Genomic DNA, 25671 nt, shown 5'->3' with positions numbered 1-25671 from the left:
AGACATTGCCCACGGGGTGAGGGGGTGGGGGGACAAGGTGCTGCTTTGCCTCCTTTCCCACTAACCTTTCTCTTTCCTTTCCCACCCCATGCTACTCTTCCCCTTCCCCTTGGGGTTAGGATCCCACCCCAGGTGGAGAGGAAGGAACCCTGGAACCAAGCCCTTTGCCACCCCATGAGGAGGTAACTTCATCCCCAACCCTAACCCCCGCTGGGGGCAGTGGGCATCTGTGACCCACCCCCCTTGCCCCATGTCATCTTGGTGAATCAGCCATTCCTCTGGCCGGAGGGTTCTTTGTCACGTCCATTTGTGGCCTTCCAGTCACTCCAGACCTATTGGTCTGCTTGTCTTTCTAAGTATAGCCATTTTTCTTCAGTGTCCATGTCTCCTTCCATTCTTTGATTCTGGAGTAACCTCTCCATGTTGATGTCAAAAAGTTTTATTTTCTGTATTGTATTTCTCTTCCCAGGAGTCACTTTCTGTCCAGTGCTGTCACATTTTCTCTTCTCTGTTTTTCCATCCATTTCTTTGTTCTCTGGAATCCTTTGTCTACCATTGTCTCTATGGACTGTTTACTCTGTGTCCAGCCCTCCGGCCATCCTTCTTTCTTCTTGTAATTTATCATTTCTTCCCACCAGGCCCATTTTTGGGGCATCCCTCCTCATTTTGGGTCTTTGATGGCCATCCCCTTTCTATGCAACCACTTCCCTTGCTCTTCTTGGGGGAAAAACTCCAGTCCCAGTTACCCTCAGAATCCTTTAAGGCTAGAAGTTGCCACACCCTCGGGTCCAGGGAAAACCTCCTCTCAGCCCTAATGCCCCCATCTACCCCTCTCCCTCCCCATCCCCGGGAAGGAGCAGACAGATCTCCAGGTCCCCTCCACAGCCGACAGGTTCCTGACAGAGGACTATGGGGAGGGTGGCACAGACCCCCCAGCAGGGCCCTACGATTACACATATGGCTATGGGGACGATTATCGTGAGGAGACGGAGCTTGGCCCTGCCCTGTCTGCGGAGACAGCCCACTCGGGAGCCGTAAGTGAAAGGAGCTCCTCTTCCATTCTTGACCTCCAGTGGTAGCTCTAAGAATCGCTTCCTGTTGTTTTTGATTCTTGTCTGTTGGCTGCAAGCTACTTCCCATTGATGATTTGCCATTTTCTGTTCATATAAGTTGTATATGTTTCTTGAAAGGATTACTTTCTGCTTTCTCTTGCCAAATACCTTGCCTTGTGACTCCTCATGGATTCCTCTTCCCAGGGAAATTGGTATTTTCTTTCTTTTTTAATCGTATGGCCACCTCCTGTCTTTCTTGGCCACTTTCTGTCTTAATAAAGCTGTATTTCAGAAAGCTTTTGGTCACTAAGCCCCTACTTTGTGTCCGTTTTCAGTCTGTCTCCATCATCTCTTCTTGGTAAAAACAATTTCTTATCCATGTTGCTGCCAAATGACCTAACTTCCTGTGTCATATTTTCTAACCTACAGCCACTTCCTGTCTGCCCTTTCCTGTCTTCTCTGGCCATGGCATCCATCTTGGTGACTGTGAAAATTTGTACTGAAAGGGACTTATTTATATTTTGCTTCTAGTTTTTCATGCTGTCTTCATTAGCTTTCCTTTGCTAATAAGCCACTTCCTGTGTGTCTCAGGTCATCCAAATCCAAAAAGTTTCCATTGTGGGCCTAGTTATTTGTCGTGGCTACCTCCTGTGTGTTCTAGCCTCAATGTTTGTATTTTCTGGAAGAATCACATTTCATTGTCATAATCCCCTTTCCAGGAGTCACTTTTTATCTGTTTTGTGAACTTCTTCTTTCTCTTGGTCATGGTAGCCATGTTGTTGTTGAAGGTCCACTTCCTGGATCCTCTTTTCTTAGCTGTTTCCTGTCTGTCCAACCACTTCCTGTTTGTTGAGTTCATTTTCTAGCCATCTTGGCTATGTTTAATTTTTCTTGGCCCTGGCATCATTCTTGTTTCCAAGTGTTTGTCCCTTTGAAATGTCTCCCTTAATTGTTTCCCAGGTCTTCGACCACTCCCTCTCAGTTGGGATATTTCCTGTCTACTCCATTCATCTTTTGCTTGCCTTGCAATTAGAGCTGCCTCCTCTACACTGCTGCCTCATCCCACACTTCCCTTCTCTAATATTGCCACTCTGAACCCTCTGCTGTCTTTCCCTTTTGCTGCTTTTTGGAAATTTGGGGTTGATCTGGGATATGGGAAAGTTCAGAAGTTGGTCATTGCTGTTTGGCAGGATGGAGGTGGAGGGGTACATTCTGAAGATCTTTGCTGGGAGAGTTGGGGGTGTTGGGGAATGATTTCCATTCTTCCCATCCTTATCTTGGTTTTGGCCTTAGTGTTGGGAGTGGACATCTGAGAAGTGTAGAAAAGCAAGAACTGGTGGGCTTGGAGTATATATGAGGGCCAGAGGAAGGGTGTAGTGTCCCTGCTGGGAGAAGAACGGGGCCGGGGGAGTCTGCTCTGGGGCTTGAGCAACAGTCCAAGAGCTGTATTTTTCCAAAAAAAACAGTTATGAGGTCTGAGTTTGGCATATCAGGGGGGTCTGATCTCCAAATCTATTTAGAGTATGGATGTTTAATCCCTGGAGAGTTTTGAACTTCGTGAACCCCTTAAAATTCTAAGAAAAATTCTGTGCACAAAGGCGTACACCTTTTCTTTTCTGGAAAAGACTTCATGGATTATATCTGATTCTCATATGGATCCATGCCCTCCCTCCAAACCCCGATAAAATCAATCCACAATCTTAGAGAGATTCTTATTTGGTGGATTGGGGTAAGGGTAAGGATGTTGATGTTTTCTTAAAGTTCTAAGTATTCCTGGGGTCAGAGAGAGTTTGGGGGAGGTTGGGGAGTTTGGAATCCCAGAAAGGGTTGGGGTGAAAACCTTCCTGAAAGAGGTCCTAAGGGAGATGAGGAAGTGTATTTGCTAAGGTGGGGCTGGGAATTGGGAGGTGGAGGGCCCTGAGGTCTCCTTGGAAGGCTTGGGAGGTCTGGGAAGAGGGAGTCTTAGGAGAGGGCTGGGAGATTTTGGGGGTAGGGTTAGGGAGGTGTCCAGAGGATCTGGGAATGAAAGAAAGTAGGAGTTAGGATGGGGGTAGTATTGGTGTCCTGGCTGCTCACCGGTCCCACTGGGGGTTACATGTGTGTCTTCTTCAGGCTGCCCGTGGACCCCGGGGGCTGAAGGGAGAGAAGGGGGAACCTGCGGTGCTGGAACCTGTAAGTTGGTCTGTTGATCACTGAGCTGAAGGCAGGGGGAAGAAGAAAAAGAGGTGGGTTGCTAGCCCTGTAGCCTCTGACTTTCAACCTTTGGCTCTACAGGGTATGCTGGTGGAGGGGCCTCCTGGCCCAGAAGGCCCTGCGGTGAGTCTAGCTGTGACCTTTAGCCTCCATTCTTTTCTCAGAGACCCTACTTACACAATCATCTTTGCCTTCCCCACATATGACCAGGCTTCCTTCTTGGAACTCTGGAGAATCCTTCCAAAGCTTCCCAGATCCTCAAATCTCTTTTATAGAGACCACTCTTCAGCCACATACCCCTCTTCTATGTGAATGCCCACACCTGACCCACTCCTCATTTGTTCCTCAGGGGTTGATTGGTCCCCCTGGCATCCAGGGCAACCCAGGCCCAGTTGGAGACCCTGGCGAGAGGGTAAGGGAGCAGCGTGTGTGCGCATGCACACGTGTGTCTGTGTGTGTGTGTGTGTGTGTGTGTGTGTGTGTGTGTGTTATGAGGGAAGGGCTGCAGAGGAGCCTCTAGAACCCAATGGGGGCACCATGCTCAACAACTCCTCATTAGCGGATTGATTAATGAACAAAGGGCTGGTGTGCTCTCCAACACCCAGAAAGGAGGACAGCTCTGGATGGGGAGGGGAGTAATCTGGTGTCTCACTCTCATTTTTCTCTGTGGGAGTAGGAGGGTTCAGGAAAGATCTAGAAAAGTCTACATTTATCCTGTAGACGGATTCACAATGATGCCAGGACCCTAACATTCCTCAACTATCACCTATCCTCATTTTCTCCCCACTCCAGGGCCCCCCTGGCCGAGCAGGGCTCCCTGGATCAGATGGGGCCCCTGGACCTCCTGGCACATCGCTCATGCTCCCAGTGAGTTGTCTTCTGGGCTTTGGAATGGGGAAGGTAGGGAAATCATGTTCTGTCACCAAGAACCAGAAGACCAGGAGAGCAAAGGAGGATTCTCTAAAGACCATCAACTCAAAGAGATTGATCTTTGAGGTGGATGGACTAGGTCTCATTAGATGACCTGGAACCAAACATGGATCATCTAGAACTGGGCAGAAAATCCTATATTTCAGGAAGTCTAGAACTTCTAAAAACTCTAGAAGAATTTTCCCAGAGGAAGAAGCCAGAGAGTAGGGGAGGAAGATGCGAGTAGTTTCTGAAAATCTCTATGTGATTATCCGGAAAACTTCTGTGGGAGACAGTGGAGGAAGGCATGGGGTGGGGCTGTCCCCGAACCTGGGAGATGGTGCAGAAATTCTGGATGAAGCCTCTGGTTGGGAGAGTCACATGGGTTTCCTGGAAGAGAACCTACACCTTCCTCTCTCTCTGCCCCTCAGTTCCGGTTTGGCAGTGGTGGGGGTGACAAAGGCCCTGTGGTAGCAGCCCAGGAGGCTCAGGCCCAGGCGATTCTGCAGCAAGCACGGGTAAATAAGGCTGGAGGGGCATGGAGGGCAAATGAAGACTTTAGGAGGGATTGGAAGGGTAGGTTGGAGTAACTGTGGAGGAGGGTAAGGTCTGGGTTGGTTTGAGGCTGAGAGTAAGGTTTGGGGGAATACAAGGAGTGGAAGTGCAAATTTGGAAGGTGGAAGGTGTACTGGGGTTGGGAGTTTCCAGCTACCTCTTCCTCAGCTCTGCTGTGTCCCCTGCTTCCCTAGCTGGCGCTCCGAGGACCCCCTGGCCCCATGGGATACACAGGCCGCCCTGGACCCTTGGTGAGTGAGTGTGGTATTGGGGTACGGAGTTCTTTGTGTGTGTGTGGGGGGAGTAGGGATAGTTCTAGAAAGGGACCGTGTTGAAAGTTATTTTGCTTATTTTGGGGAGGGCTTTGAAGTCACTGTTGGGTGTATCATTTAACATAGCCACCTCTCTTCTCTGTCACAGGGACAGCCTGGGAGCCCTGGCCTGAAAGGAGAGTCTGGAGACCTAGGACCTCAGGTGACAAGCCCCACCCATTTGATCCCCTATCCAGGGCCTCCCTTTCTGTCTATGCCCTTTAACCCTGCCCCTGACTCTCCCTCACCAGGGCCCCAGAGGACCTCAAGGCCTCACAGGCCCTCCTGGCAAGGCTGGGCGAAGGGTGAGTGGGGATGTGGTGGGTGTGGGTGGGAGAGAGGGCACACACAAAGTGTGAAGGAATGTGCCTCTGTTTGCTCTGACACTTCCTTTGCACCCCAGGGCCGAGCAGGTGCTGATGGAGCTCGAGGGATGCCTGGAGAACCAGGAGTGAAGGTAACAAGTATGGGTCCCTCTCTGATGTCTGTGGCTTCTAGCACTATCTAAGCTCTGGGGATTACTGAATTCCCCAGGTTTCCCCATGAAGTGACACTCAGGACAAAGTAGGGATGGATAGGGTGGGTAAAGGGCTGGGACCTCACTTGGGCTGCCCTCTTCCCCTAGGGTGACCGAGGTTTTGATGGACTCCCAGGGCTACCTGGGGAGAAGGGACATAGGGTGAGTATATTGGGGGTAGTGCATTGTGACGAGGGGTAGACCTTCCATGGAGGGGTGGGGAGGTAGGGATCTCAAGGCAAGAGGAGGAGGCTGAGGGTCCCAGGAGGAACTCAATGGGTGAAACTGATTGGTTAATTAAAGAGGGTCAGTATCTGCCTGAATTGGGGGTTCTGAGGCCCCTCTTATCTCTTCCCCCATTTTCCAGGGTGATACTGGTGCCCAGGGCCTTCCTGGCCCCCCTGGTGAGGATGGAGAGCGGGTAAGTATTGTGGCTAGGGCAGGGGCTCAGTATGGGAGAAGTGGGGGAGGTGAGGCTGCTTCATCGTGTCTTCCTCCTCCAGGGAGACGATGGGGAGATTGGGCCTCGGGGACTGCCTGGAGAATCAGTGAGTGTCTAGGGGTTTGGGTGAGGGGGTTCTCTGGGGATGTCAGGGGAGCGGCATGGCCATGAAGGAGACACATTACCTCTCGCCCACACATGCCATATCTTCCCCTCACCTGATTGCAGGGACCTCGAGGTCTCCTTGGCCCCAAAGGCCCACCTGGTATTCCTGGACCCCCGGTATGTGACTATCCCTGACTTCTGACCCTGACCTCACCCCCTGACCTTTCCAACTCTCCAACCTTTCTAGCTGCCTCTTCCTCCCACACTTCTGGTTCCCTCTCCCTTCCCCCCCCCCCCCCCAGCCCCCAGCTCTGCTCCAGCCTTTGCTCCCAGGTGCTCTTACAGGGCCATATGGTGCACTGTACTAAAGGCTCTGAGGGTAGCTTAAAAAAAATTCTGAAGAAAAACAAAACCCCACAAACCCACAGACCCATAGACCTACGCCCTGTGGATCTGGGCTGGCTATGTTTGCTTAGGTTTGGGATGAATTGGAGGTCTGACCGATGTCAGGCTGCCCCGTCCCACCCTCTGGAATGACCGGGCCTCTCAGAAACCACAGATCCTTCCAGGGCCCTGGCCCCATATTCCAGCCTGCTCACGCCCCTCTCATGTTTCAGGGAGTCCGAGGCATGGATGGTCCCCATGGTCCCAAAGGGAGCTTGGTGAGTAATGGGCACAGAGACACCCCCTGGCCCTGAGCCAAGGTCCTGTTTCCATTTTGACTCCCTGCTTGGTTCTGGTTCTTGCCCTCTTGCTGCCCCTGCTGCGACTCAGCTCTTGGCCCTAAGTTTGTTGTCACCATCTTCTTTTGACCCTTGCCTGGTTGCTTGTTTCTAGGGACCCCAGGGAGAGCCAGGACCTCCTGGACAACAGGGCACTCCTGGAACCCAGGTGAGTTGTCGTGTCCAACCCCTCCCCATCTTTAGCAACTTCCCCTGGGCTTCCACAGTGGTTCAGACCCTGGATGGAAATTAAAGGTCTCAAGCCTTCACCACTCATGCTCTGAATGGGGATGCTGGCTATAGGAGAGAGTAGTCCACCCCTGTGGGGCTCCTGTGACTCCTCTCTCTCTCTGTATAGGGTCTCCCTGGGCCCCAGGGTGCCATTGGCCCTCATGGAGAGAAGGTAAGTGACTAAGTGATTTGGGGGACAGGAGATACACCGGGGGAGGTGTAGGGAGAGCCTTAAATGTGTGGCTGGGGCTTCAGCCATGGTGTGACCTGATCCCACTGGTGACCCTGAGCCTCCTTGTCTTCCTGCAGGGTCCTCGAGGGAAACCAGGGCTCCCTGGCATGCCTGGCTCAGATGGACCTCCGGTGAGTGGGTCCCTACCTCTTAATCCAAATTCCACATGACCCTCCACCCCAGTGAATGACCTCCAAGTGCCTTTGGTGACTATCTACATAGTGTGTTCCTTACACCAGGAGGTCACTGGTGGTGCCTGCCCATGGTCACTAGGCTTCATTAGGGTCACAAGGGAAAGCTGGGCTAAAGAAGTGAAGGAAGGGGTGCAGGGAAGGTAACAGTGTCACATTCTCCTTCCTTTACCTGCAGGGTCACCCTGGGAAGGAAGGTCCCCCTGGAACCAAAGGAAACCAGGTGAGATGGTCCATGCCTGCTTTCATCCCTGGAGGAGTTCCTACCCAGACTCTGGGGCCTCAAAATCCTTGGAATTTCCTTGGCTTATCATTCACGTGTGGCTGAAGTATTCTTGGTCCCATGGCTTGTATCCCTATCCAGATTCCAATGTTGTCTCTTCCATTTCTTCCACCCCCCAAGGCCTCCATAAGTCACACCCTGAGACCCTTTACAGGTATCTCTCTTTCTTCTTCCAGGGTCCATCTGGACCTCAGGGTCCTCTAGGATATCCGGGACCTCGAGGTGTCAAGGTAATGGACAACCAGGCTGGGAAATAAAGCACTATGGTTGGGGGAGGCAGCTGGGATCTCAGGAGCTCACTCCTTCCCAACCTCCATCCCTGATCTCCCTGTCTCTATCTCCCTTCTAATTCTAGGGTGTGGATGGAATTCGTGGTCTGAAGGGCCATAAGGGTGAAAAGGTGAACAGCGTGCCTCCAGCTTCCCAGCACCTCCCTCCATTCTGCCCAGCACCATCCCTTTGGTCCAGCTCTTCCCCTGCTTCCTGTCCTCCAGCCTGCCCTGTGCTGCTTTCCAGCTCTGAAATCCACCCTTTCACCCATATTTTCTAAAATGCTCCATTTTACCTCCTGACCCTCCCCCCCACCTTCCACATCATCGCTGATGAGTTCTCACCCCCATTTTTCTCAGGGCGAGGATGGCTTTCCCGGGTTCAAAGGGGACATGGGTGTGAAAGGTGACAGGGTGAGTAGAAGCCCACACACTGGCCCCCCAGTCCTAAGTCCTGATTCTCCTCCATTTTGGAGCCCCAAATCACTAGCCTATTTCCTGAAACCACAGAGTCCCCATCCAGTGGTCTTTTCCCCTTAAAGCCTGCCCCCCCGCAGAATGACAACCCTACAGCTGAGTCCCACCAGCCCGAAGATCACAGCACTCTCCCTTTCCCTGTCCTGCAGTAGCTCTGGGACCCTACTCAGCCTCACCGAGGCCTACCTCTCCTCTTGGAGCCCAGCCCATACCCCCAGTCCCTGACACTTGCCTCTTCAACCCTCTTACCCAGGGAGAGGTTGGAGTTCCTGGTTCCAGGGGAGAAGATGGTCCTGAGGGACCAAAGGGACGTACTGGACCCACTGGAGACCCTGGTCCCCCTGGGCTCATGGGCGAGAAGGTGATCGGGGATGAGGGAGTCTGTGCCTACATGCTCTAGGGACATGGAGGGGATGAAGGCCTGGGCACTAGGATCAGGATCGACTTTAGGGTGCCAATAGTTGGAGTCAGTTAGTCATTTGAAGACCATTAATTATTCACCTCTCTGTAGAAGGCTCCTCCTGGCCGCTGACAGTTAGGGGTGGGGGTGAGGATGTATAAGAAGTCAAGGAAAAGTTCCTGTCATGAGAATTTACATGACATAGAGGTGAGGACAAGGCATGAGGCTGGCATAAGGTATATGGGTGCAAGGCAGAGTGAAAATGTGTCTGGACTCAGAGCAGGAGAAATTCCAAGAAGGGAGAGTCGAAGAGGAGGTGAGCCAGACCTGCAGAGCTAACTCCAGCAAGACCTCACTCACCGAGTGCCAACACCCCACCTGCTTGTCCTATCAGTCCTGCAGGGCAGGCTCCACTACAGCCCTGTGTTGCGGAGAGCTTTCAATGAGGCACCAAGAGGTTAAGATGCTTGTTAGTCACACAGCCAGTGAGGGGCATAGCCTGGGTTTGAACCCAGGGAGTCAGGCTGTAGAATCTCTGCTCCCAGCCTCTGCTTCACAGTTGTCCGGGCAAGGTGGGCCCTGAAGCATCAGGAGGAAGGGGTGCATGTCAGGGGGATTAGGGGTGATGCAGAGCATGGGTGGGGGCAGAGGCATTCCTGAGTGTGGTGTGTGCGGGCCTGCAGGGGGACTGGTCTTGATGGAGTAGAAGTGTGCACTGGGCAAAGGGAGCTGAGGTTGAAGGGTATGCAGGGGCTAGATCACAGTCCTGAGGAACTTGATGGAACTGCAGATTTAAAGACACAGAAGGGGTGAGATCCCACCACCAGAGTTGGGGAAAATCTACTCTCAGGAAGGAGAGATTACAAAAGCCAGGCAGCCTGTGGAACAGGAGATGAGGGGTCAGGGGCTGGAGGTTTGCTGGGGAGCCTTGCCGGGTAGGGGCTGGCTCCTGTCTCTGGGGCTTGGGGTCTCTTGGGGGCAGGGATGGAGTGGTATCTGTGGCTCCTCTTGCTCCTGACTGCTCCCTATCTCTCCACAGGGCAAGCTGGGTGTTCCTGGTCTGCCTGGCTACCCTGGACGCCAGGGTCCCAAGGTGATATGATGCCCCTTTTGTGACCTTCCTCTTCCCTTCTCTGATCCCTGATTCCAGGAAGCACAGACTGACAGAGCAGTGGGGGACCCTAGAGTGAATTTAGTCCACCCCCCATTCCACAGATGGGGGAACAGAGGGCCAGAGAGCAGCAGGGGTTTACCCAAGGACACCTAGTTATTGGCAGAGCATAGTCCTCCCTTCCTGCTGCCTCTGTCACCAGTTCTGACCCCCTATTGACTCTTCTAGATTCTCCCTTTTTATGACTTTTCAATTTTCTCCTTCTCTACCCTCACCAGGGCTCCCTGGGATTTCCTGGTTTTCCTGGCGCCAGTGGAGAGAAGGGAGCCCGGGTAAGCTGGGGGAAGGGAGAGGGTGTAGAGGGCAGAGCTGCTTTGTTGGGGGAGTCATGCCCTGGGTGATGTGGTGTCTCTGCTTCCTTCCTACCAGGGCCTGTCAGGGAAATCAGGGCCTCGGGGAGAGCGGGGCCCCACGGTGAGTGCAGGGGGGCAGACATGTGGCTCAAGATCCAAAGAGGTGCTTTGGGATTCTTCTGACAACTCCCCTCCCCTCTCTCTAGGGTCCACGGGGTCAGCGGGGACCCCGAGGTGCCACGGGGAAGTCTGGAGCTAAGGTTAGTGGTCTTGGCAGGGCTCCATCCACCATCTGGCCCTTAGCCCAGCTCCCCGTTGACTCCTCTGACTTCCGGAATAGCTAGAAAGCAGCTCCTCTTGCCCTCTGACCCTCTTTCCCCCCACAGGGAACATCAGGTGGTGATGGCCCCCATGGGCCCCCTGGAGAAAGGGTGAGTGTGGTTTGAGTCTCCGGATCCTTAATGCTCCCCAGGGAGCTTGAGTGGAGCCCATGCCCTCTCACCCCAGGGGGGAATCTGGATCCCCTGCCCATTCTCCTGATCCAACCCAGCTCTGTCTCTAGGGTCTCCCTGGACCTCAAGGCCCCAATGGATTTCCTGGCCCCAAAGGACCGCCGGTAAGCTGACCTCTGACCTGCCTTGGTTCTGTGAATCCTTCTTCTCCATCCTCCTTCCCAGCTCAGAGTTCACCTGACATCTGAACCCCTTCCAGGGTCCCCCTGGGAAGGACGGGCTTCCAGGACACCCAGGCCAGAGAGGAGAAGTGGTAAGTGATGCCCCTGGCCTCCTGAGACCTTCAACTTCCAGAGCTGTCTGGCAGGCCCACCAGGGAGGTTCTTCTGGCAGAGTAGAGATCAACCTGGTGCTGCTCAGACCCATGGCCAAGGGCCTGGTGGTGACCCTGCCGTTCCTCTGGGAACCTGGGGTCCATCCCACAGTGTCCATGCCTGATATGCTTTGACTGTTCTCTCCTGTTCCTCTCTCAGGGTTTCCAAGGGAAGACTGGCCCCCCTGGCCCTCCAGGGGTGGTGGGACCTCAGGTATGTCTGCCCTCTGAGAGAATGGACCCCAGACCCTGGAGTTAGTCTTTCTGCCCCTTTTGTCCCTTTTTCCAATCACATGCCCCAGCCCCTGCTTTGCCTGACCTGCCCCCCACCCCACCGGGGCTGGAATTTGGAGCAGGGACCCCAACTTCAGTCTGGTTCCTGGGCCGGTTCTCATCTTCTTGAGCCTCAAAGGGGCAGTTCCCCAGTGGGGACACAAGTGGTGTGGTTACTCCAAACTGGGGAGTTAACACCAGCGCAGTAGCCTAGCAGAGCCCTAGGAGTCTCCCAGTAGCTTTGGGGCACAGCTAAAAGGGTTCCAGAGGGGTTATTTCAGGGTGGCCAGGGTGGCCTGTTTGGGCAGGGAGATGGGCAGAGGGTCTGAGATGGAGTCTTTCTGTCTCTTTCCCAGGGAGCAGCAGGAGAAACTGGGCCCATGGGGGAGAGAGGTCACCCAGGACCCCCAGGGCCCCCTGGAGAGCAGGGACTGACTGGAACATCTGGAAAAGAAGGAACAAAGGTCGGTAAAGGGCCAGGCAGAGGGGAATTTGGGGGGCCAGGGTTGGGTGCTGAAGGGAACAGCTAATTGGGGATTTGAGAAAGGCCAGAAATCTCTCTGTCCAATCTGGTAGCATGGCTGTGGCTCATCACCTTTTGTTTCATTTTAGGGTGACCCTGGTCCCCCAGGGGCCCCAGGGAAGGATGGACCTGCTGGTCTGAGGGGGTTCCCAGGAGAGAGAGGCCTCCCGGGCATTGCCGTGAGTGTGAACCCAATCTCCCAGCCGCACTGCCTGAGAAAAGTTACCGCTGTCCTGGCATCCCTCAGTGTCACCCCACTCCCATTTCTCTGAGCCTGCCCCCCCTCGACTTTCATCCTTCCCTGCATGTCTCTTGGACCCTCATTCTTGTTGTGTCCCACCTTCCCGTCTCACATCTGTTGCTCCAAATCTCTGGTTCATAGGGTGGACCCGGTTTGAAGGGAAACGAAGGTCCGGCTGGTCCTCCTGGCCCTGCAGTGAGTCTGGGGACCCTGGGGGACAGGAGGGAGGAACCAGGAAAGAGTGGGTGTGGAAGGATGAAGAGTGGCATCTGGATCTAGGCAAGACTGTGGGACTGGGCAGAGGAAGCCTAGGGTCAGCCATAGTGCATCCAATTTTGGACTATTCTCCTGGGAACCATGGTCAGGGGTCCTCTGGTGTGGGTGGGCTGTGGTCTCCTCCTTCGGGGTCTGACTCCATTTCCTGTTTCAGGGCTCCCCTGGGGAGCGAGGTGCAGCAGGATCAGGGGGACCCATTGGCCCCCCAGGGCGCCCTGGCCCACAGGGTCCCCCTGGAGCTGCAGGAGAGAAAGGTGTCCCGGTGAGTGTGGGGTCCCTGGGGAGACACACACTGGGGAGGGGTCTGTGAGCTGTGAGCTGCTGGGCTCTGGAGGGTTTCCTGTGAGGGTGTTTGAAGGTGATGATTCCGGGTCATGACTCCTTTCTTCATTTCCTACAGGGTGAGAAGGGCCCCATTGGTCCAACTGGCCGAGATGGGGTGCAGGGCCCTGTGGGGCTTCCTGGTCCCGCTGGACCCCCAGGTGTGGCAGGAGAGGATGGAGACAAGGTGTGGGAACCCACAGACCCTGGACCCAATCTTTCCAGATGAGATCGATGATCTGGGCATACCTCCCATCCCCTTTCCTGTCTTAACCTCCCTGCCTCATCCAGGTCCTTTCTCTAATATCTCACCTGCCTTCTCCCTGCAGGGTGAGGTGGGAGACCCTGGACAGAAGGGCACTAAAGGGAATAAGGGTGAACATGTAAGTGGCCATGACTTTTGACTTCTGACCTCTGACCTTTAGCCTCATTTCCACCTGGTCTCTCTTCCTGTCTTTGGTGTCTTTGACTCTCCTTTTCCCCTGCAGGGCCCTCCTGGACCCCCTGGGCCCATTGGTCCCGTGGGGCAACCTGGAGCAGCGGTGAGTGACTGATGCCCTGTCTGCCCCCACCAGGGGCACTGGCAGCCTCTAGTCTGCCCTCAGTTCCGCTTTGCCCTGTGGGGGCTCTGGCCCTGGTGCCCAGCTCAGTGTGGAGTTTGTGAATAGAGAACACCTGACCCATGACCGTCTCTGTGTCCTTGTCCCTGCCCTCTCTCCACCTCAGGGAGCAGATGGGGAGCCCGGAGCTCGGGGGCCCCAGGGACACTTTGGAGCCAAAGGCGATGAAGGAACAAGAGGATTCAATGGGCCCCCGGGACCCATTGGCCTACAGGTTAGTTGGAAGGTAGAGGCAGGGGCTGAGAGGTGGGGTCAGGATGGGTCTGATGTCTGCCCCAGACCCCCGCCGTCCCCTGCTGCTGAGGACTAGGGGGCGTGTGGGATTGGAGGGAAGGGCACTGTCTACCTGGAGCTGTGCTCTAGGGGGGTGGTCATCTGGGCACGTGCTGTGTACCCCCACACAGGGTTTGCCAGGCCCCTCGGGGGAGAAAGGAGAAACAGGAGATGTGGGCCCTATGGTGAGTGTGACCCCCTAGCCCTAAGCCCACCTACTAGTCACCCCCCCATCCAGCGGCCCCAACACCCCACTGCCACCGATGCCCCTGCTCCCTGGTAGAGTTGTCCCCGTCCCCTGCCACCCCCAGGATGTCTGCCTCACCCAACCCCCGGCCATTTCTGTGTGCCTAATGCTCTTTCTCTTCCCTCCCCATCTCTGCCTTATCTGCTTTCCCCAGGGACCTCCGGGCCCCCCAGGACCTCGAGGCCCAGCTGGACCCAATGGAGCTGATGTGAGTCCTCTTAGCCTCTGTCCTTTCAGATCAACGTGGCCAGTCCTGCCTCCCTTTCCTCAGACTATAAACTCTAGTCTCACCTCAGCTGCCGAGAGAAGCCTCTGGCCTGGAAGGCCTCCCACTGTCTCACTGCTGTGACCTTGGGGCGCTCATCCAGGCTCTGTCCCTGGAATGGCACCTCCTTCCTTAAGCAGTTACCCTAACTTCTGTTCCTCTTTCAGGGTCCGCAAGGTCCCCCGGGAGGTGTTGGGAACCTGGGTCCCCCTGGAGAGAAGGTAAATGGGAAGGGGGTGAATGAATGGACTCGCCTTGGCGGGGGTATGAGGGTTGGATCGTCTGTTAGTTTTGGTTGGGGGTGGCAAAAGAAAACGAGATGGGGGGGAATAGCAGGATTTGGGGGGAGAAGGAGGTGTTTGACCCCAGTCTTCTTTCAGGGGGAGCCAGGAGAATCAGGATCTCCAGGGGTCCAGGGCGAGCCAGGTGTCAAGGTGAATGAAAGCTTTGAGGCCTTGCTCCCTAATCCCCATCACCTTCCTCAACCTCAGCGCCCCACCCCCGATGTGTGATCTGCTAGAGCTGGAGCTCTTCTACAGCCCAGGAGCCTGTGCTCCCCATACTCAGGGAGATTGGACCCCTGGGTCTGAGTGAGCCCCACACTCTTTCTTTGAAGGGAAGAGGGACCAGATGATTCCCTGTGGGCTTGACTTTCTGTGTGCATCCTGCTGTCACTGAGGGGACAGAGGGGAGGCTGAAGGTGTTTTGGAAGCAGGGGCTGCATCCTTGATCTTCAAGACCCCTTTGGGACCATCTGTACCCTCCATTCATCTTCCAGGGCCCACGTGGGGAGCGTGGGGAGAAAGGAGAATCGGGGCAGCCAGGAGAGGCCGGACCACCAGGGCCTAAAGGCCCCACCGGTGATGATGGCCCCAAAGGGAACCCTGTGAGTTTGGCAGGGGGGCAGGGCTGGGAGGAGGGTCTTGGGAATGAGAGACCTGGGAATATGGGTGTGTATGAGTGGGAGGGTCTTGGAGTGGGGAGAGCCCAAGGATGGGGGGAGTACTTGGGCGGAAGTCTCTGGGAATGAGGTCTGGGAGGGATGTATGGGGTCTGGAATCCAGAGACAGAAAGTGAGAGATGCCTTCTAATTAATTCCCTGAAAGCATTAGAAGGCATAAAGTGCATGAGGTGAGAAAAGTGGGTGCAGGAGACCATCTTCTCAAGGGGTGCAGGCGGGCCTTGCCTGTAGAGAGGGAGGGTGTCACATGTGCCCGTGGGGGTCTGTGTTGGCTCTGGGTAGGCTTAGGGGTTTGTGACCTTGCCCTGTTCTTTTCTGGACTAGGGTCCTGTTGGTTTTCCTGGTGATCCTGGCCCTCCTGGAGAAGGTGGCCCTCGGGTGAGTCCTCCTCAGAGAAAGGGGGGAAAAAGGGTGGGCTTCTGTATGGAGCCTCCATGTGGCTGATGCGTTTTGAGTGTGAGAAGCTGGGGGCGGGGCAGGGCAGGTGGAGGGATGGGAGGATTAGCAGTTTTGGGCTGATGCCAGCCGGGTTGGGGCAACCCTTGACCTTGGTTCATCCCTGCAGGGCCAGGATGGTGCAAAGGGTGACCGAGGAGAGGATGGCGAGCCAGGACAGCCTGTGAGTGACCAGTGACCCCTCCCTCCACCATGGAGCCCAAGCCTTCAGGCCCACTGCCCCCTTTTTATGCCCTACTCCTGAGGGGTCCACTGGCTGGAGGCTAACCACTCATTTACCCCTACTCCTCCCTCCATAGGGATCCCCTGGTCCCACTGGGGAGAATGGACCCCCTGGACCACTTGGGAAGCGGGTAAGTGAGGTGGACACCTGGGAACTTGTGGGGCGGTCCTTAGGGTGGATAGAGGATGGGACAGTAACACATGGGATGGGCAGGGAGGTGCTTGGGATCTAGGCTGTCCTTGGGTGGGGTGCACATGTGTGCGAACATTTGTATTTTTAAGTGTCTGTGTATAACTGAGTGTGTCTGTTCTTGGGTTTTGCTATATATATTCTTGCCAGGGGCGGTGGTATTCACCAACTGATCAGAACAGACACTGGAGGAAGGGGCTAGCTTTCCTGGAGGGCCCCTGCTAGGCCAAAGATTAACCCTCTAGTTGCTGGGGCAGGAGGTGGGGCACCAGATGGTGAGTGGGCAAGGGGCTTTTTGCGAGATGCACAGAACTACTCGGTATTTTAACAACGGGTGCAGCTGTACCAGCTTGTCTGTGGCTCAGCTTCTGTGACCGCGTCTGTGCACGCCCAAGTGTGTGTGTGAGTGCGCGTGCATGCTGGCTGGAGCCCAGTAGGACAGGGAGGAGAAAGCGGCTGAGCCTGGCTATTCACTACCTCACCGACTTTTCCTTCCTGTATCCATCTGCAGGGTCCCGCTGGCACACCTGGTCCTGAGGGGCGGCAAGGAGAGAAGGGGGCCAAGGTAAGGGAGAGGCTGGAATATTCCCTCCATCTCCTGGCACCTCTGGTTCCTCAGACTCCTCTCTCTAGATGTCTACCCTGTGTTGACCTCCTCTATGTTGAGCCTCTTGTTCGGATGGGGGTTCCGTTCCTTATACTTACTCCTGCTCAAGGGGCTCCTGGGGTTTGGCCCCTCCTCTCTGCTTCATCCAGTCCGCCTTGGACCCCCTACCACCACCCATACTCCCTTCCTCTGCCCTTTAAGGCTCACTCCTTGTATGTGTTTCAGGGGGATCCTGGCGCTGTAGGTGCCCCGGGGAAGACAGGCCCCGTGGGCCCTGCAGGCCCAGCAGGGAAACCTGGTCCTGATGGGTTAAGAGGTCTCCCAGGCTCAGTGGTGAGTAATGGAATGGAAAGGCTTGGCTGGGGTAGGAGGGGTGAGGGGCCTTGAGGGGTACCTGTGTGGGGACACTTTTCCTCACCTCTGTGGCCTCCTTGAATCTGCAGGGTCAGCAAGGCCGTCCTGGGGCCCCGGGCCAGGCTGGGCCTCCAGGTCCTGTGGTGAGTGACTGTGGATTAGTGGGGTGGGTCGGGGTGAGGATGCTGGTTCCCTGGGGCAGGGGGAATCCAGCTGAAGCCCTGGAGGAAGTGGGAAGTGGTGGTGGGAGGGCCTGGTCCCACCCCTCCCTGGAGAGAGTGACTTCCTGTCTCCCCACAGGGACCTCCGGGGCTTCCTGGCCTCCGGGGTGATGTCGGAGCCAAGGGAGAGAAGGTGAGTGACACAGATATGCGGCCAAGTATCTCCCCTCACCCTCACCCTTGAAGCCTAGGGGGACCCTGAGTGCCCACCACTATGCTTCAGGGCTCCAGCACCATCTCTGGGGGTCCTTACCCAGTGACGACCGTTCACAGGCCCTGTTCTGTCAGACCCTGTGCCTAAGTCTCTCTTGCCTTCTGCGCTCTCACCCCCATGGGCTCCTTCTTCTGCATCCACGTGTCTCCTCTCCGCACCCCCCTGACCACTTGTCCCTTCTCCAGGGTCACCCAGGTCTCATCGGACTGATCGGGCCCCCTGGGGAGCAGGGAGAGAAGGGTGATCGGGGACTTCCTGGCCCCCAGGGCTCCGCTGGACAGAAGGGAGAGACGGTGAGGACATGGTCCTGAAAGGTCTGGGAGGATGAGTGTGGGGATTCGTGTTGGGGATGAGGGTGGAGGTGGAGAAAGGGGTGAGGGAGGGGGTGTGGAGGAGGACCCAGTTGAACCACGCCCCTCTCCTTCCTAGGGTATTCCAGGAGCATCTGGGCCTATTGGTCCTGGAGGGCCCCCTGGCCTCCCCGTGAGTACCCCATCTGTTCCTCACAAAATCCCCTAAACCCCACTGCTCCCCCCTCCATAATCCCCCAATGGCTTCCATGGCAACCACCAGCCTAACCAGCATAGGTCCCAGGGTCCTCCATATGTCCTTACATCTGCAGCATTTCCTTCCCCGTCCTTTCGGGGCCTCCCAAATGTCCCCGTGTTCCCTCACGCCTGCCCCTCCTGCGGTAAAGCCAGGGTCTGTGGACTCATGACTTTGCATCTCCGTTCCTCCATATCCCAACCTGTGCTGACCATCTCTGTCTTGTAACCTCATTTCACAGGGACCTGCTGGCCCCAAAGGAGCCAAAGGAGCCACAGTGAGTGACCCCCAGCCAGCTCTGAGCTCTGCCCCCTTCCCCCAGCTGGACTTGACACTTTCTCTCCGGGGCAAATGTGCTCCCTCCAGTGGAGTTCCTCCCTGGCCTGGAGACCGACCCTTCTGTGACCCTGATCACATGCTTGACCTCTTGACCCTTCCATGACCTATCTACTCCTTTGGCAGGGCCCAGCTGGACCCAAGGGAGAGAAGGGCGTCCAGGGTCCTCCGGGACACCCGGTAAGTTACAAGCCAGGGCTTGCTTCTCTGTCCCTCTCTGTCCCAGTGTTTCTCCATTTCACCCTCATATCGACTTTGCCTGTCACCCTTTCCATCTGTCTCTCCACCCAGGGCCCCCCGGGCGAGGTGATCCAGCCCCTGCCCATCCAGATGCCCAAAAAGACTCGGCGCTCGGTGGACGGAAGCCGCCTGATGCAAGAGGATGAGGCCATACCGGCTGGGGGGGCTCCGGGCAGTGCTGGGGGGCTGGAGGAGATCTTTGGCTCACTGGACTCCCTGCGGGAGGAGATCGAGCAGATGAGGCGGCCGACAGGGACCCAGGACAGCCCCGCTCGCACCTGCCAGGACCTGAAGCTCTGCCACCCAGAGCTGCCTGATGGTCAGTGCCGGCCTCAGGAAACAAAAATAACAGTGTGGGCTTGAAAAGCAGAATGGATGGAGGGGGTTCTTGGGGAAGGTGTGGGGTGGGGGTGAGCGCTGAGGGGCAGCTCTTTGCCAACTAGGTCAGAAGTATTTCCCTACTTCCCGGTTGATCTGGTCCTCCCAGTGCACGGCAGCTCATCATCAGTCTGCTGCCTATGGGAAGCGACAAACATACACATGTGTACACATGTGCTCGCATTTACACGGATGGCCGTGTGTGCGAATCTACAATCACGTGTTGTATCCCCGTGAGGGTCAGCGCTCCTGCCTCCTCCGTTGGGAGCCTGGGGGTGCTGCTGGGGGGAGGGGTGCCACAGACGGGCAGGGGTGTAAGCGATGATGGAATGTGAAGAAGGGTGGGTGGTGGTGTGGGGCTCCGGGGGAGAATGGGACGAGGAGACTGAGGGCGTGGTGGGGAGGGCATGGTGGGGAGGGTATGGGGGGAAGGTCATGGGAGGGAGGTCAAGGGGGGAGGGCATGGTGGTGAGGTCACGAGGGAAGCATGTGGGGAGGAGGTCAAGGGGGGAGGACGTGGGAGGGAGTGCTGGGGTTTGGAGCAGCATCGGGGCAGAAGTGGGAAGGGAGGCAAGGAGCACCTTGGGTCCCACCTGTTGGGGCGCTGATCCTTCCTTCTCCCTCACCCAACAGGAGAGTACTGGGTCGACCCCAACCAGGGCTGTGCTCGGGACGCCTTCCGGGTTTTCTGCAACTTTACAGCAGGAGGGGAAACATGTGTGACGCCCCGGGATGATGTCACACAAGTGAGAGCTGGCGCCTGACTGCTCATCCCTGCCCCATAGCATGGCCCAGTCAGGGCCTAGTGGTTTCTAGGTTTATGTGACAGGCACCCTCACCCCTGCGGAGCCTGCTGCCGCTTCTTTCCTTGACTCTTTCCTTCTCACCGGCCCTCTGCCGCTCACTGTGTCTCCTTCCCTTGACAACCCAAGACCAAGTTTGCCTCTTGTTTACCCTCAGTCAGTCCCTGGCTCCCACTCTGGCCCCTCATTTCTCCCCCAGCCCTTTCTGCCCACCCATTCCCTGCCCCTGACCGTGGCCCAGCTACCCTGCGTCTGTAGATGCCCCGCAAGCCTGTCTCTGTCTGCCCCTGACTGTGGCCCTCTCTCCTGCCAGTTCTCTTACGTGGACTCAGAAGGCTCCCCGGTAGGTGTGGTCCAGCTCACCTTCCTGCGGCTGCTCAGCGTCTCAGCCCACCAGGATGTCTCCTACCCGTGCTCTGGGATGGCCCGAGATGGTCCCCTGAAGCTCCGGGGGGCCAACGAGGATGAGCTGAGCCTGGAGACCAGCCCCTACGTCAAGGAATTCAGAGACGGCTGTCAGGTGGGAACCAGAAGAGCTGGGTGGGGGTGGATCCCAGAGTCAGGCTGGGGGAAGATCTTTTGGGCAGAGGCACCAGGAAGAGCAGGAGTCCAGCTTCTCGGTGTCAGATATGCCTGAGGAAGCTCAGACGGGGGCGATGGGGGGCGGGGTGGAAAGGATGGAAGGTAGGGTTCACCTGCGCGCACACACCAGCATCACCCAGAGTGAGTCGTGCAGGCTCGTGCACTCATTTACACAGGCTGCCCAACAGAGGCACACGGGGGTGCAAATCACCCATCCCAGGAAGGCACAGGAGGACCCAGACACCCATCGTCTGTACATACATCCCCAGAATTGTCTGGACAGGGTCACACGGGGACACACAACGTGTGGAATCATGTCAGATATTATCACACGATTACGCCACGGACACGTGTTTACACATCCCTATGGAGTCCCACAGACTCACACAACCACCACACGTAGACGATCTCAAGGACAAACCCAAGGCTGCACAGACTCGTTCAGGAGCACAGATACGCGCACACGTTCCCAATCCTGATGCTCTGGAAGAAATTTGAAGAAGAAAATCTAGCAAGTTGGATCATGTGGCAGGGACTGGGGGAATAGCAGCTAGGGGCGCTCAGGCCTGAGGCTGGGGGACCCGTGGGGCGTGTGCACACCTCCACCACGCTCACTGCTCCCTCTGTCCCGTCTCCCCCCTCAAGACACAGCAAGGCCGCACGGTGCTGGAGGTGCGAACACCTGTGCTGGAGCAGCTACCAGTGCTGGACGCCTCCTTCTCAGACCTGGGGGCCCCCCCGAAGCGGGGAGGGGTGCTGCTGGGGCCTGTCTGCTTCATGGGCTAGGTCCTCCTCTGTCTGACCCTGTCCGTCGAAACCAGGCCCACCTGGAATCCCACAGCATCAGCTCTGTGCCACCTCCCGAGAGGGCTCCTCACCATCTAGGTGGCTCCGGGCCAGGGCACCGGGAGCCCCCAGCCAGGGGCAGACCAGGGGAGGGGTGAAGCGGGTGCCGGGACGCCCCAGGGGAGGGGTGGCATCTGGGGCTCTTGGTCCTCCCACTTGGAGCCTGTGACCCGTTGGACAGCCGAGACCCTTATTTAAAACGCACCTTCCGATCACCCCAAACAAGCAGAAGAGAAGAGAAAGGACACTGTGTATTTTGTATTTAAAAGTAATTATATTAATTATTTAAAGAGTGGAAAACAAAAGAACAAACAAGATAAAGAGAGAGATGCCAACAAAAATCAGCGGACTTTGGAGACAGGGCTCTCCAGGGGTGAGCCCGGCACCCTCCTCCTTGCCTCAGGGCTTTCCTCAGTGACTGTGGGGGGAGGTTTTCAGGCCAAACCCCACCTCCCTCACAGCCCGCCTGTAGCACCCACTGTGAATGTTGGAATATATGGTCTCCTTTGCCTCAGGGTCTGACTCTCTCTGTCCAGTGTGGGGCTTTCTCATCTCCCCCTACCGGGTGTTTGGCTCCCTGACCCCCACACCGGCTGTCTCTCACTTGGTCTGGGGCTTGCAGGAACCGCCTGCTACTTGGGGAGCAGGCCGAGCCCCCAGGGGCGAAACAGAAGAGTGAGGGGTGAGTGCAGGGCCTGTATTCGGCGCTGTTGAAATATCGAAATGCTTCTTCCTCATCAGCTGGTAAATGGCCACGACTCAGCCCGCTGAGTGTTCCACCGCCAGCCTGGCCACCCTGGTCCCACCCCTGAGCCTCCCCCCCCTCGCCTTCCCTGATCCCGCAATGGAAGGGCTAATGTGTGGCATATGGATGGAAGGGACTCCCAGGACCTTGTCTAGCCCCATGCCCAGTGTCCTTTCTGACTGATGGTTAAATAATGTGATTGTCCCCTCCTGGGCGTATGAGTGTGGTGCTTGTGTTGTTATTTCAATCCCCACCCGGGCCCCCGTCCAAAACCCCTCTTTGCCTGCTGAGCTGTTACCAGAAATGGAAGGCTTAATCCCTATGCCCAGAGGGCCTGTCCTTTTGCGGTGTCAGGGCCCAGAAAAGAGTTCATAAAACCTGGCTGACAAGTGCGGACCGCCAAACTGATCTCCCGGTGACATCAGGTGGGAGCCCAGGGTTCTGTCCCACACAGGTGCTGGCATGTTTCTGGGTTCCTTGTTTCCAGGTCCAGCACAACCTCCCCCGCACCCCAATTCCCCATTTTTAGGACACCAGGGCTGGAAGGGGGTGCTTAGAAGGTCTGGTCTAAACTCTTTGGAAATAAGGACCTTGGGCTCCTTCCAAGACAGCGTTTCCTGCCCCTGGACCTCTGGTCACCTCGTGTCCTGCCCATACCTGTGTGCATTCCCAGCTACGTAGTGCCGGGCTTTTCTCTGTGTCAAGGTGCACGGTCCTAGTCTCATCGCATGCTGTGCTGCCCCCGCTTCCTCCTTCCCCAGGGGCCCCTCTTAGGGCTTATTCAGCAGCTCTGTGCCCTCCGGGTCAGGTGTCTGGGTAGGTCCCTTCAGTTCGGGGCAGCCGCTCAGCCAGGCATCGCTAGCTGGCCTCCCCACCTCCCGTGGGGCTGCTCATCCTCACACAGGATTTCCTGGCTCCTGCCCGTCTTGGCAGTAGAATGAAACTTATTCCAGGGCTTATCTCAATCAGGACACCCCTTCCTCGCTCGCCGTCCGGCTGCGGGTGTCCGAGCGTGTGTACGGTGTCCCGGTGGCCGCAGACCCCCTGGGGCGGGCCTGGGAGGGACCCAGGGCCCCGGTAGGCAGTGCCCCGCCTCTCCTGGCGGATCCCGGACGGCACAGCCTTGATCGTCCCCGTCCCCTGAGGACAGAACCCCGATCTTTGAAACCCTGGAGTGGTGGAGCTAGCTCATTCTGGATCCAAAGAATCTCTCCTATGGGGCCTAGAGGCCCAGCCTGGCAGAGACGGTGGGCAGGGAAACCGTTTGCAGGTGAAAAGCCCCTCCGCGCATCTCTCCGCCTCTGCTGCCCCCTGGTGCCGGCGCCAAGCCCTCGGCCAACTAAAGGGCAAGCGGAGTAAGACCTTCCTAACACGTTGTCCCTTTCTTCGTCCCCAACTGAACCCTCCTCACTCCCTCAGCTCAAAAGGCCGAGTGGAAGCCCCCTGATCTTATCTTTACGGAGTCAGGCGGTGGACGGGTTTTTGGGATCACTCGCCCTCGGTCTTAATCTCCAAGTCCTGAAGGCTTCCGACAACCCCCTTCCGGAAGCTTCCTTCTGGGCCTCAGCTAAAAGGAAGATCAGACGGAAATAGATCTTGCCCGCACTCACCCCCAGCTAAGCTGGGCCAGCGCTGAGGCTTCTCCATGCTTTCTCTGCAATTGGAGCCAAACCCAGAGTTTGCCCCCAGAACCCAAAGGGGAATGTCCCCAAAGGTCACTTTTGGTCAGATGCTCTGAGCTTAGAGGGCTTTTCTCCATGAAAACAATGCCATACATTCACTCAAATAACACTTATACATGGCAGTTGGGTCCCAGGCCAATCCGCAAAAGCCTATTTAGCTAGAATGCTAACCAACCCCGGACAACCGTTTTACCAGCGATTCTGTGCCAAGTTGCAGCCGAGGATGCCAGAACCACACAGCCCTCTCCTTCTGCCTCCTGGCTCCCCAGGGCGGGGGGAGCCAAGCCCTGGCTCTAAGGAAAGATGGGAGGAGTGGCAGGGCAGGGCTCCAGAGTCGGGAGTTTTGGGGCGGGGCTGGGTGTGGGTAGCGCAGGTCCCCTGGTGTATAAACATGCGGGTGCTGGTAGCGGCTCCAGGAGCTTGTGGGCAGAGGAGGCTTCCAGATGGGCTGGGGAGTAGATAAAGAAGAGAGAGGCAGAGACTTTGGGGAGTTCCTTTGGGCTTGACTGGGTCAGAACCACGAACTCTTGCAGGAAACGCTGGGCTCTGAAACTCTTGACTGCCCCTCCAACAAGTTTAACTTGAACCCAATAAGGAGAAGGAAGTCACTGATGATGTTGGGAAAGATAAGGGATATGACAGATTTGTGCGTTAGCAAGGCCCCACCCAGGTTGGATGAGGCTGTGAAGGGCCTGGACACAGGCACACGGCCAGCCACGGGGGTTTAGTGAGATTTAGTGGGAAGGCTGTGGGGATGGATGCTGTAGCCTGTCACAGCCTTGGAGCTACTTCTTAGCCTTGGGCTGATATTTTTGGCGTCCTACCTCATGGTCAAAAAACAGCTTGTAAAATTTGGACCACTTAGATCACTGCACCTGAGAGCACTACATATCCCAGAAGACCTCCCCCTCCTTGGCTATGTTGCGTGCTGGGATTTGTAGTTTGTACATGGATCAGGGTAGGTGGGAGTAGAGACAGATAAGGAAGGGAGTGAGTCAAAACGAGGCTGCAGTTGCCTCAGAAAGGAGTTCCAGAGCAGTAGGGGGTGGTGACCCAGTTCTGTGATTATGTAGCCCCGATTCCTGCAAGTTCGGTGTGGTCGGCAGGGAGGGTTAGGAACACATCCTAGTTTTTTCCTAACCAGCTATGCAGTTCAGAGGCCAGGATCACATTACCCAGCCCACATCTGCTCAAGTGAGCTGACATCACCCCCTGGGTGCTTGCAGTTGGCTTTCTTTTCTTATTTTCCCCCCTCACGTTCCCCCCTACTGCCATCTCAGTAGGGAAGAACTGTCCACTGGTCCTTGAATGAACACCAGGGACATCTGTAGGGACACCTCCTTTAGGGCTACCCTCAAGCAGCCAAGAGTGTAGAATAAGCCTGAGAGCCAACCCACCACACCGCCTTCCCTCCACCGCCTTCCCTCAGGTGATGGGCATTTGGTCTACAAATTGTTGTGACAGTCCATTTGTTTACTTCGCTCTGGCTTCTCTTCCTCTCAGTAACATCTTCTGCGCGGAAGGCCTTGTGAATCCCATGAACTAGGTGTGTGGTTTTCTAAAGAGTAACAGATAGAAGCCATGTTGGATACTATGGCAGCTGGCGTAAAGGTCATGTTCCAGGTCTTGCCATTTCAGCTCTAAAGGGCTGGGATTCCGCAGGGTCTGGGGCCAGAGTACGCGGGTCGTGGTGATATATTCCTGTGTTATGTTCATGGCTCCCCATGGTCTGGGCTCTGTTGGTGGGTCACGTGGTGGGTGAGTGCTCACTAACTCGGGTACACCTGTACCACAAGGGCTGGTAGAGGTTTCTTATGGCTCTGCAACTTTCCCGTCTTTTTATTAATACCTCAGTATTTCCCCTACTTTTCAGAATTGAAAATCTATAGAAACACATAAGTAAAAATTACAAATTAAGAAACAGGTTTCAGACATATTAGGGTTGGGCAGAGGGTGGGAAGTAGCACCGTACTTTTAATTGGAGCCCTGGTGACACACAGAGGGGGTCAGACAGAAGAGTCTGCAGCGGCAAATGGTCCAGGCTGGGTAGGGTTGAGCCGACTTAGGGCTG

General features: G+C 56.1%; 1 protein-coding gene across 11 annotated transcripts in view; it reads left to right on the top strand.

The window, feature by feature from the left end:
* The window catches only part of COL11A2 (collagen type XI alpha 2 chain), a 29319-nt gene extending 7632 nt beyond the window's left edge, over positions 1 to 21687 (top strand). For 4 of the 11 annotated variants that reach the window (XM_045057375.1, XM_045057376.1, XM_003985999.6 and 1 more), the window contains 60 exons: positions 120 to 182; positions 855 to 1034; positions 3165 to 3224; positions 3327 to 3368; positions 3595 to 3657; positions 4038 to 4112; positions 4586 to 4672; positions 4904 to 4960; positions 5130 to 5183; positions 5272 to 5325; positions 5424 to 5477; positions 5646 to 5699; positions 5905 to 5958; positions 6041 to 6085; positions 6208 to 6261; positions 6702 to 6746; positions 6922 to 6975; positions 7165 to 7209; positions 7347 to 7400; positions 7639 to 7683; positions 7920 to 7973; positions 8099 to 8143; positions 8373 to 8426; positions 8743 to 8850; positions 9929 to 9982; positions 10279 to 10332; positions 10430 to 10474; positions 10560 to 10613; positions 10740 to 10784; positions 10916 to 10969; positions 11065 to 11118; positions 11339 to 11392; positions 11808 to 11915; positions 12064 to 12153; positions 12357 to 12410; positions 12646 to 12753; positions 12892 to 12999; positions 13142 to 13195; positions 13301 to 13354; positions 13539 to 13646; positions 13837 to 13890; positions 14107 to 14160; positions 14385 to 14438; positions 14598 to 14651; positions 14996 to 15103; positions 15503 to 15556; positions 15744 to 15797; positions 15934 to 15987; positions 16558 to 16611; positions 16879 to 16986; positions 17097 to 17150; positions 17308 to 17361; positions 17628 to 17735; positions 17872 to 17925; positions 18230 to 18265; positions 18451 to 18504; positions 18616 to 18883; positions 19576 to 19688; positions 20059 to 20265; positions 20973 to 21687. In XM_045057375.1, the coding sequence (XP_044913310.1) occupies positions 120 to 182; positions 855 to 1034; positions 3165 to 3224; positions 3327 to 3368; positions 3595 to 3657; positions 4038 to 4112; positions 4586 to 4672; positions 4904 to 4960; positions 5130 to 5183; positions 5272 to 5325; positions 5424 to 5477; positions 5646 to 5699; positions 5905 to 5958; positions 6041 to 6085; positions 6208 to 6261; positions 6702 to 6746; positions 6922 to 6975; positions 7165 to 7209; positions 7347 to 7400; positions 7639 to 7683; positions 7920 to 7973; positions 8099 to 8143; positions 8373 to 8426; positions 8743 to 8850; positions 9929 to 9982; positions 10279 to 10332; positions 10430 to 10474; positions 10560 to 10613; positions 10740 to 10784; positions 10916 to 10969; positions 11065 to 11118; positions 11339 to 11392; positions 11808 to 11915; positions 12064 to 12153; positions 12357 to 12410; positions 12646 to 12753; positions 12892 to 12999; positions 13142 to 13195; positions 13301 to 13354; positions 13539 to 13646; positions 13837 to 13890; positions 14107 to 14160; positions 14385 to 14438; positions 14598 to 14651; positions 14996 to 15103; positions 15503 to 15556; positions 15744 to 15797; positions 15934 to 15987; positions 16558 to 16611; positions 16879 to 16986; positions 17097 to 17150; positions 17308 to 17361; positions 17628 to 17735; positions 17872 to 17925; positions 18230 to 18265; positions 18451 to 18504; positions 18616 to 18883; positions 19576 to 19688; positions 20059 to 20265; positions 20973 to 21113 (4335 nt within the window). In that variant the 3' untranslated portion in view covers positions 21114 to 21687. Of the gene's footprint in view, positions 1 to 119; positions 183 to 854; positions 1035 to 3164; positions 3225 to 3326; positions 3369 to 3594; positions 3658 to 4037; positions 4113 to 4585; positions 4673 to 4903; positions 4961 to 5129; positions 5184 to 5271; positions 5326 to 5423; positions 5478 to 5645; positions 5700 to 5904; positions 5959 to 6040; positions 6086 to 6207; positions 6262 to 6701; positions 6747 to 6921; positions 6976 to 7164; positions 7210 to 7346; positions 7401 to 7638; positions 7684 to 7919; positions 7974 to 8098; positions 8144 to 8372; positions 8427 to 8742; positions 8851 to 9928; positions 9983 to 10278; positions 10333 to 10429; positions 10475 to 10559; positions 10614 to 10739; positions 10785 to 10915; positions 10970 to 11064; positions 11119 to 11338; positions 11393 to 11807; positions 11916 to 12063; positions 12154 to 12356; positions 12411 to 12645; positions 12754 to 12891; positions 13000 to 13141; positions 13196 to 13300; positions 13355 to 13538; positions 13647 to 13836; positions 13891 to 14106; positions 14161 to 14384; positions 14439 to 14597; positions 14652 to 14995; positions 15104 to 15502; positions 15557 to 15743; positions 15798 to 15933; positions 15988 to 16557; positions 16612 to 16878; positions 16987 to 17096; positions 17151 to 17307; positions 17362 to 17627; positions 17736 to 17871; positions 17926 to 18229; positions 18266 to 18450; positions 18505 to 18615; positions 18884 to 19575; positions 19689 to 20058; positions 20266 to 20972 lie in introns of those variants that run through there. The other 7 variants (XM_045057378.1, XM_019830444.3, XM_019830443.3 and 4 more) reach the window with 3 other exon arrangements.
* The last annotated feature ends 3984 nt before the right edge of the window (positions 21688 to 25671 follow it).

The sequence above is a fragment of the Felis catus genome, chromosome B2, assembly GCF_018350175.1.
Source record: "Felis catus isolate Fca126 chromosome B2, F.catus_Fca126_mat1.0, whole genome shotgun sequence".
NCBI lineage: Eukaryota > Metazoa > Chordata > Mammalia > Carnivora > Felidae > Felis > Felis catus.
The sequence above is the reverse complement of the archived record's forward strand: the minus strand, read 5'-3'. Positions and strand labels throughout refer to the sequence as shown.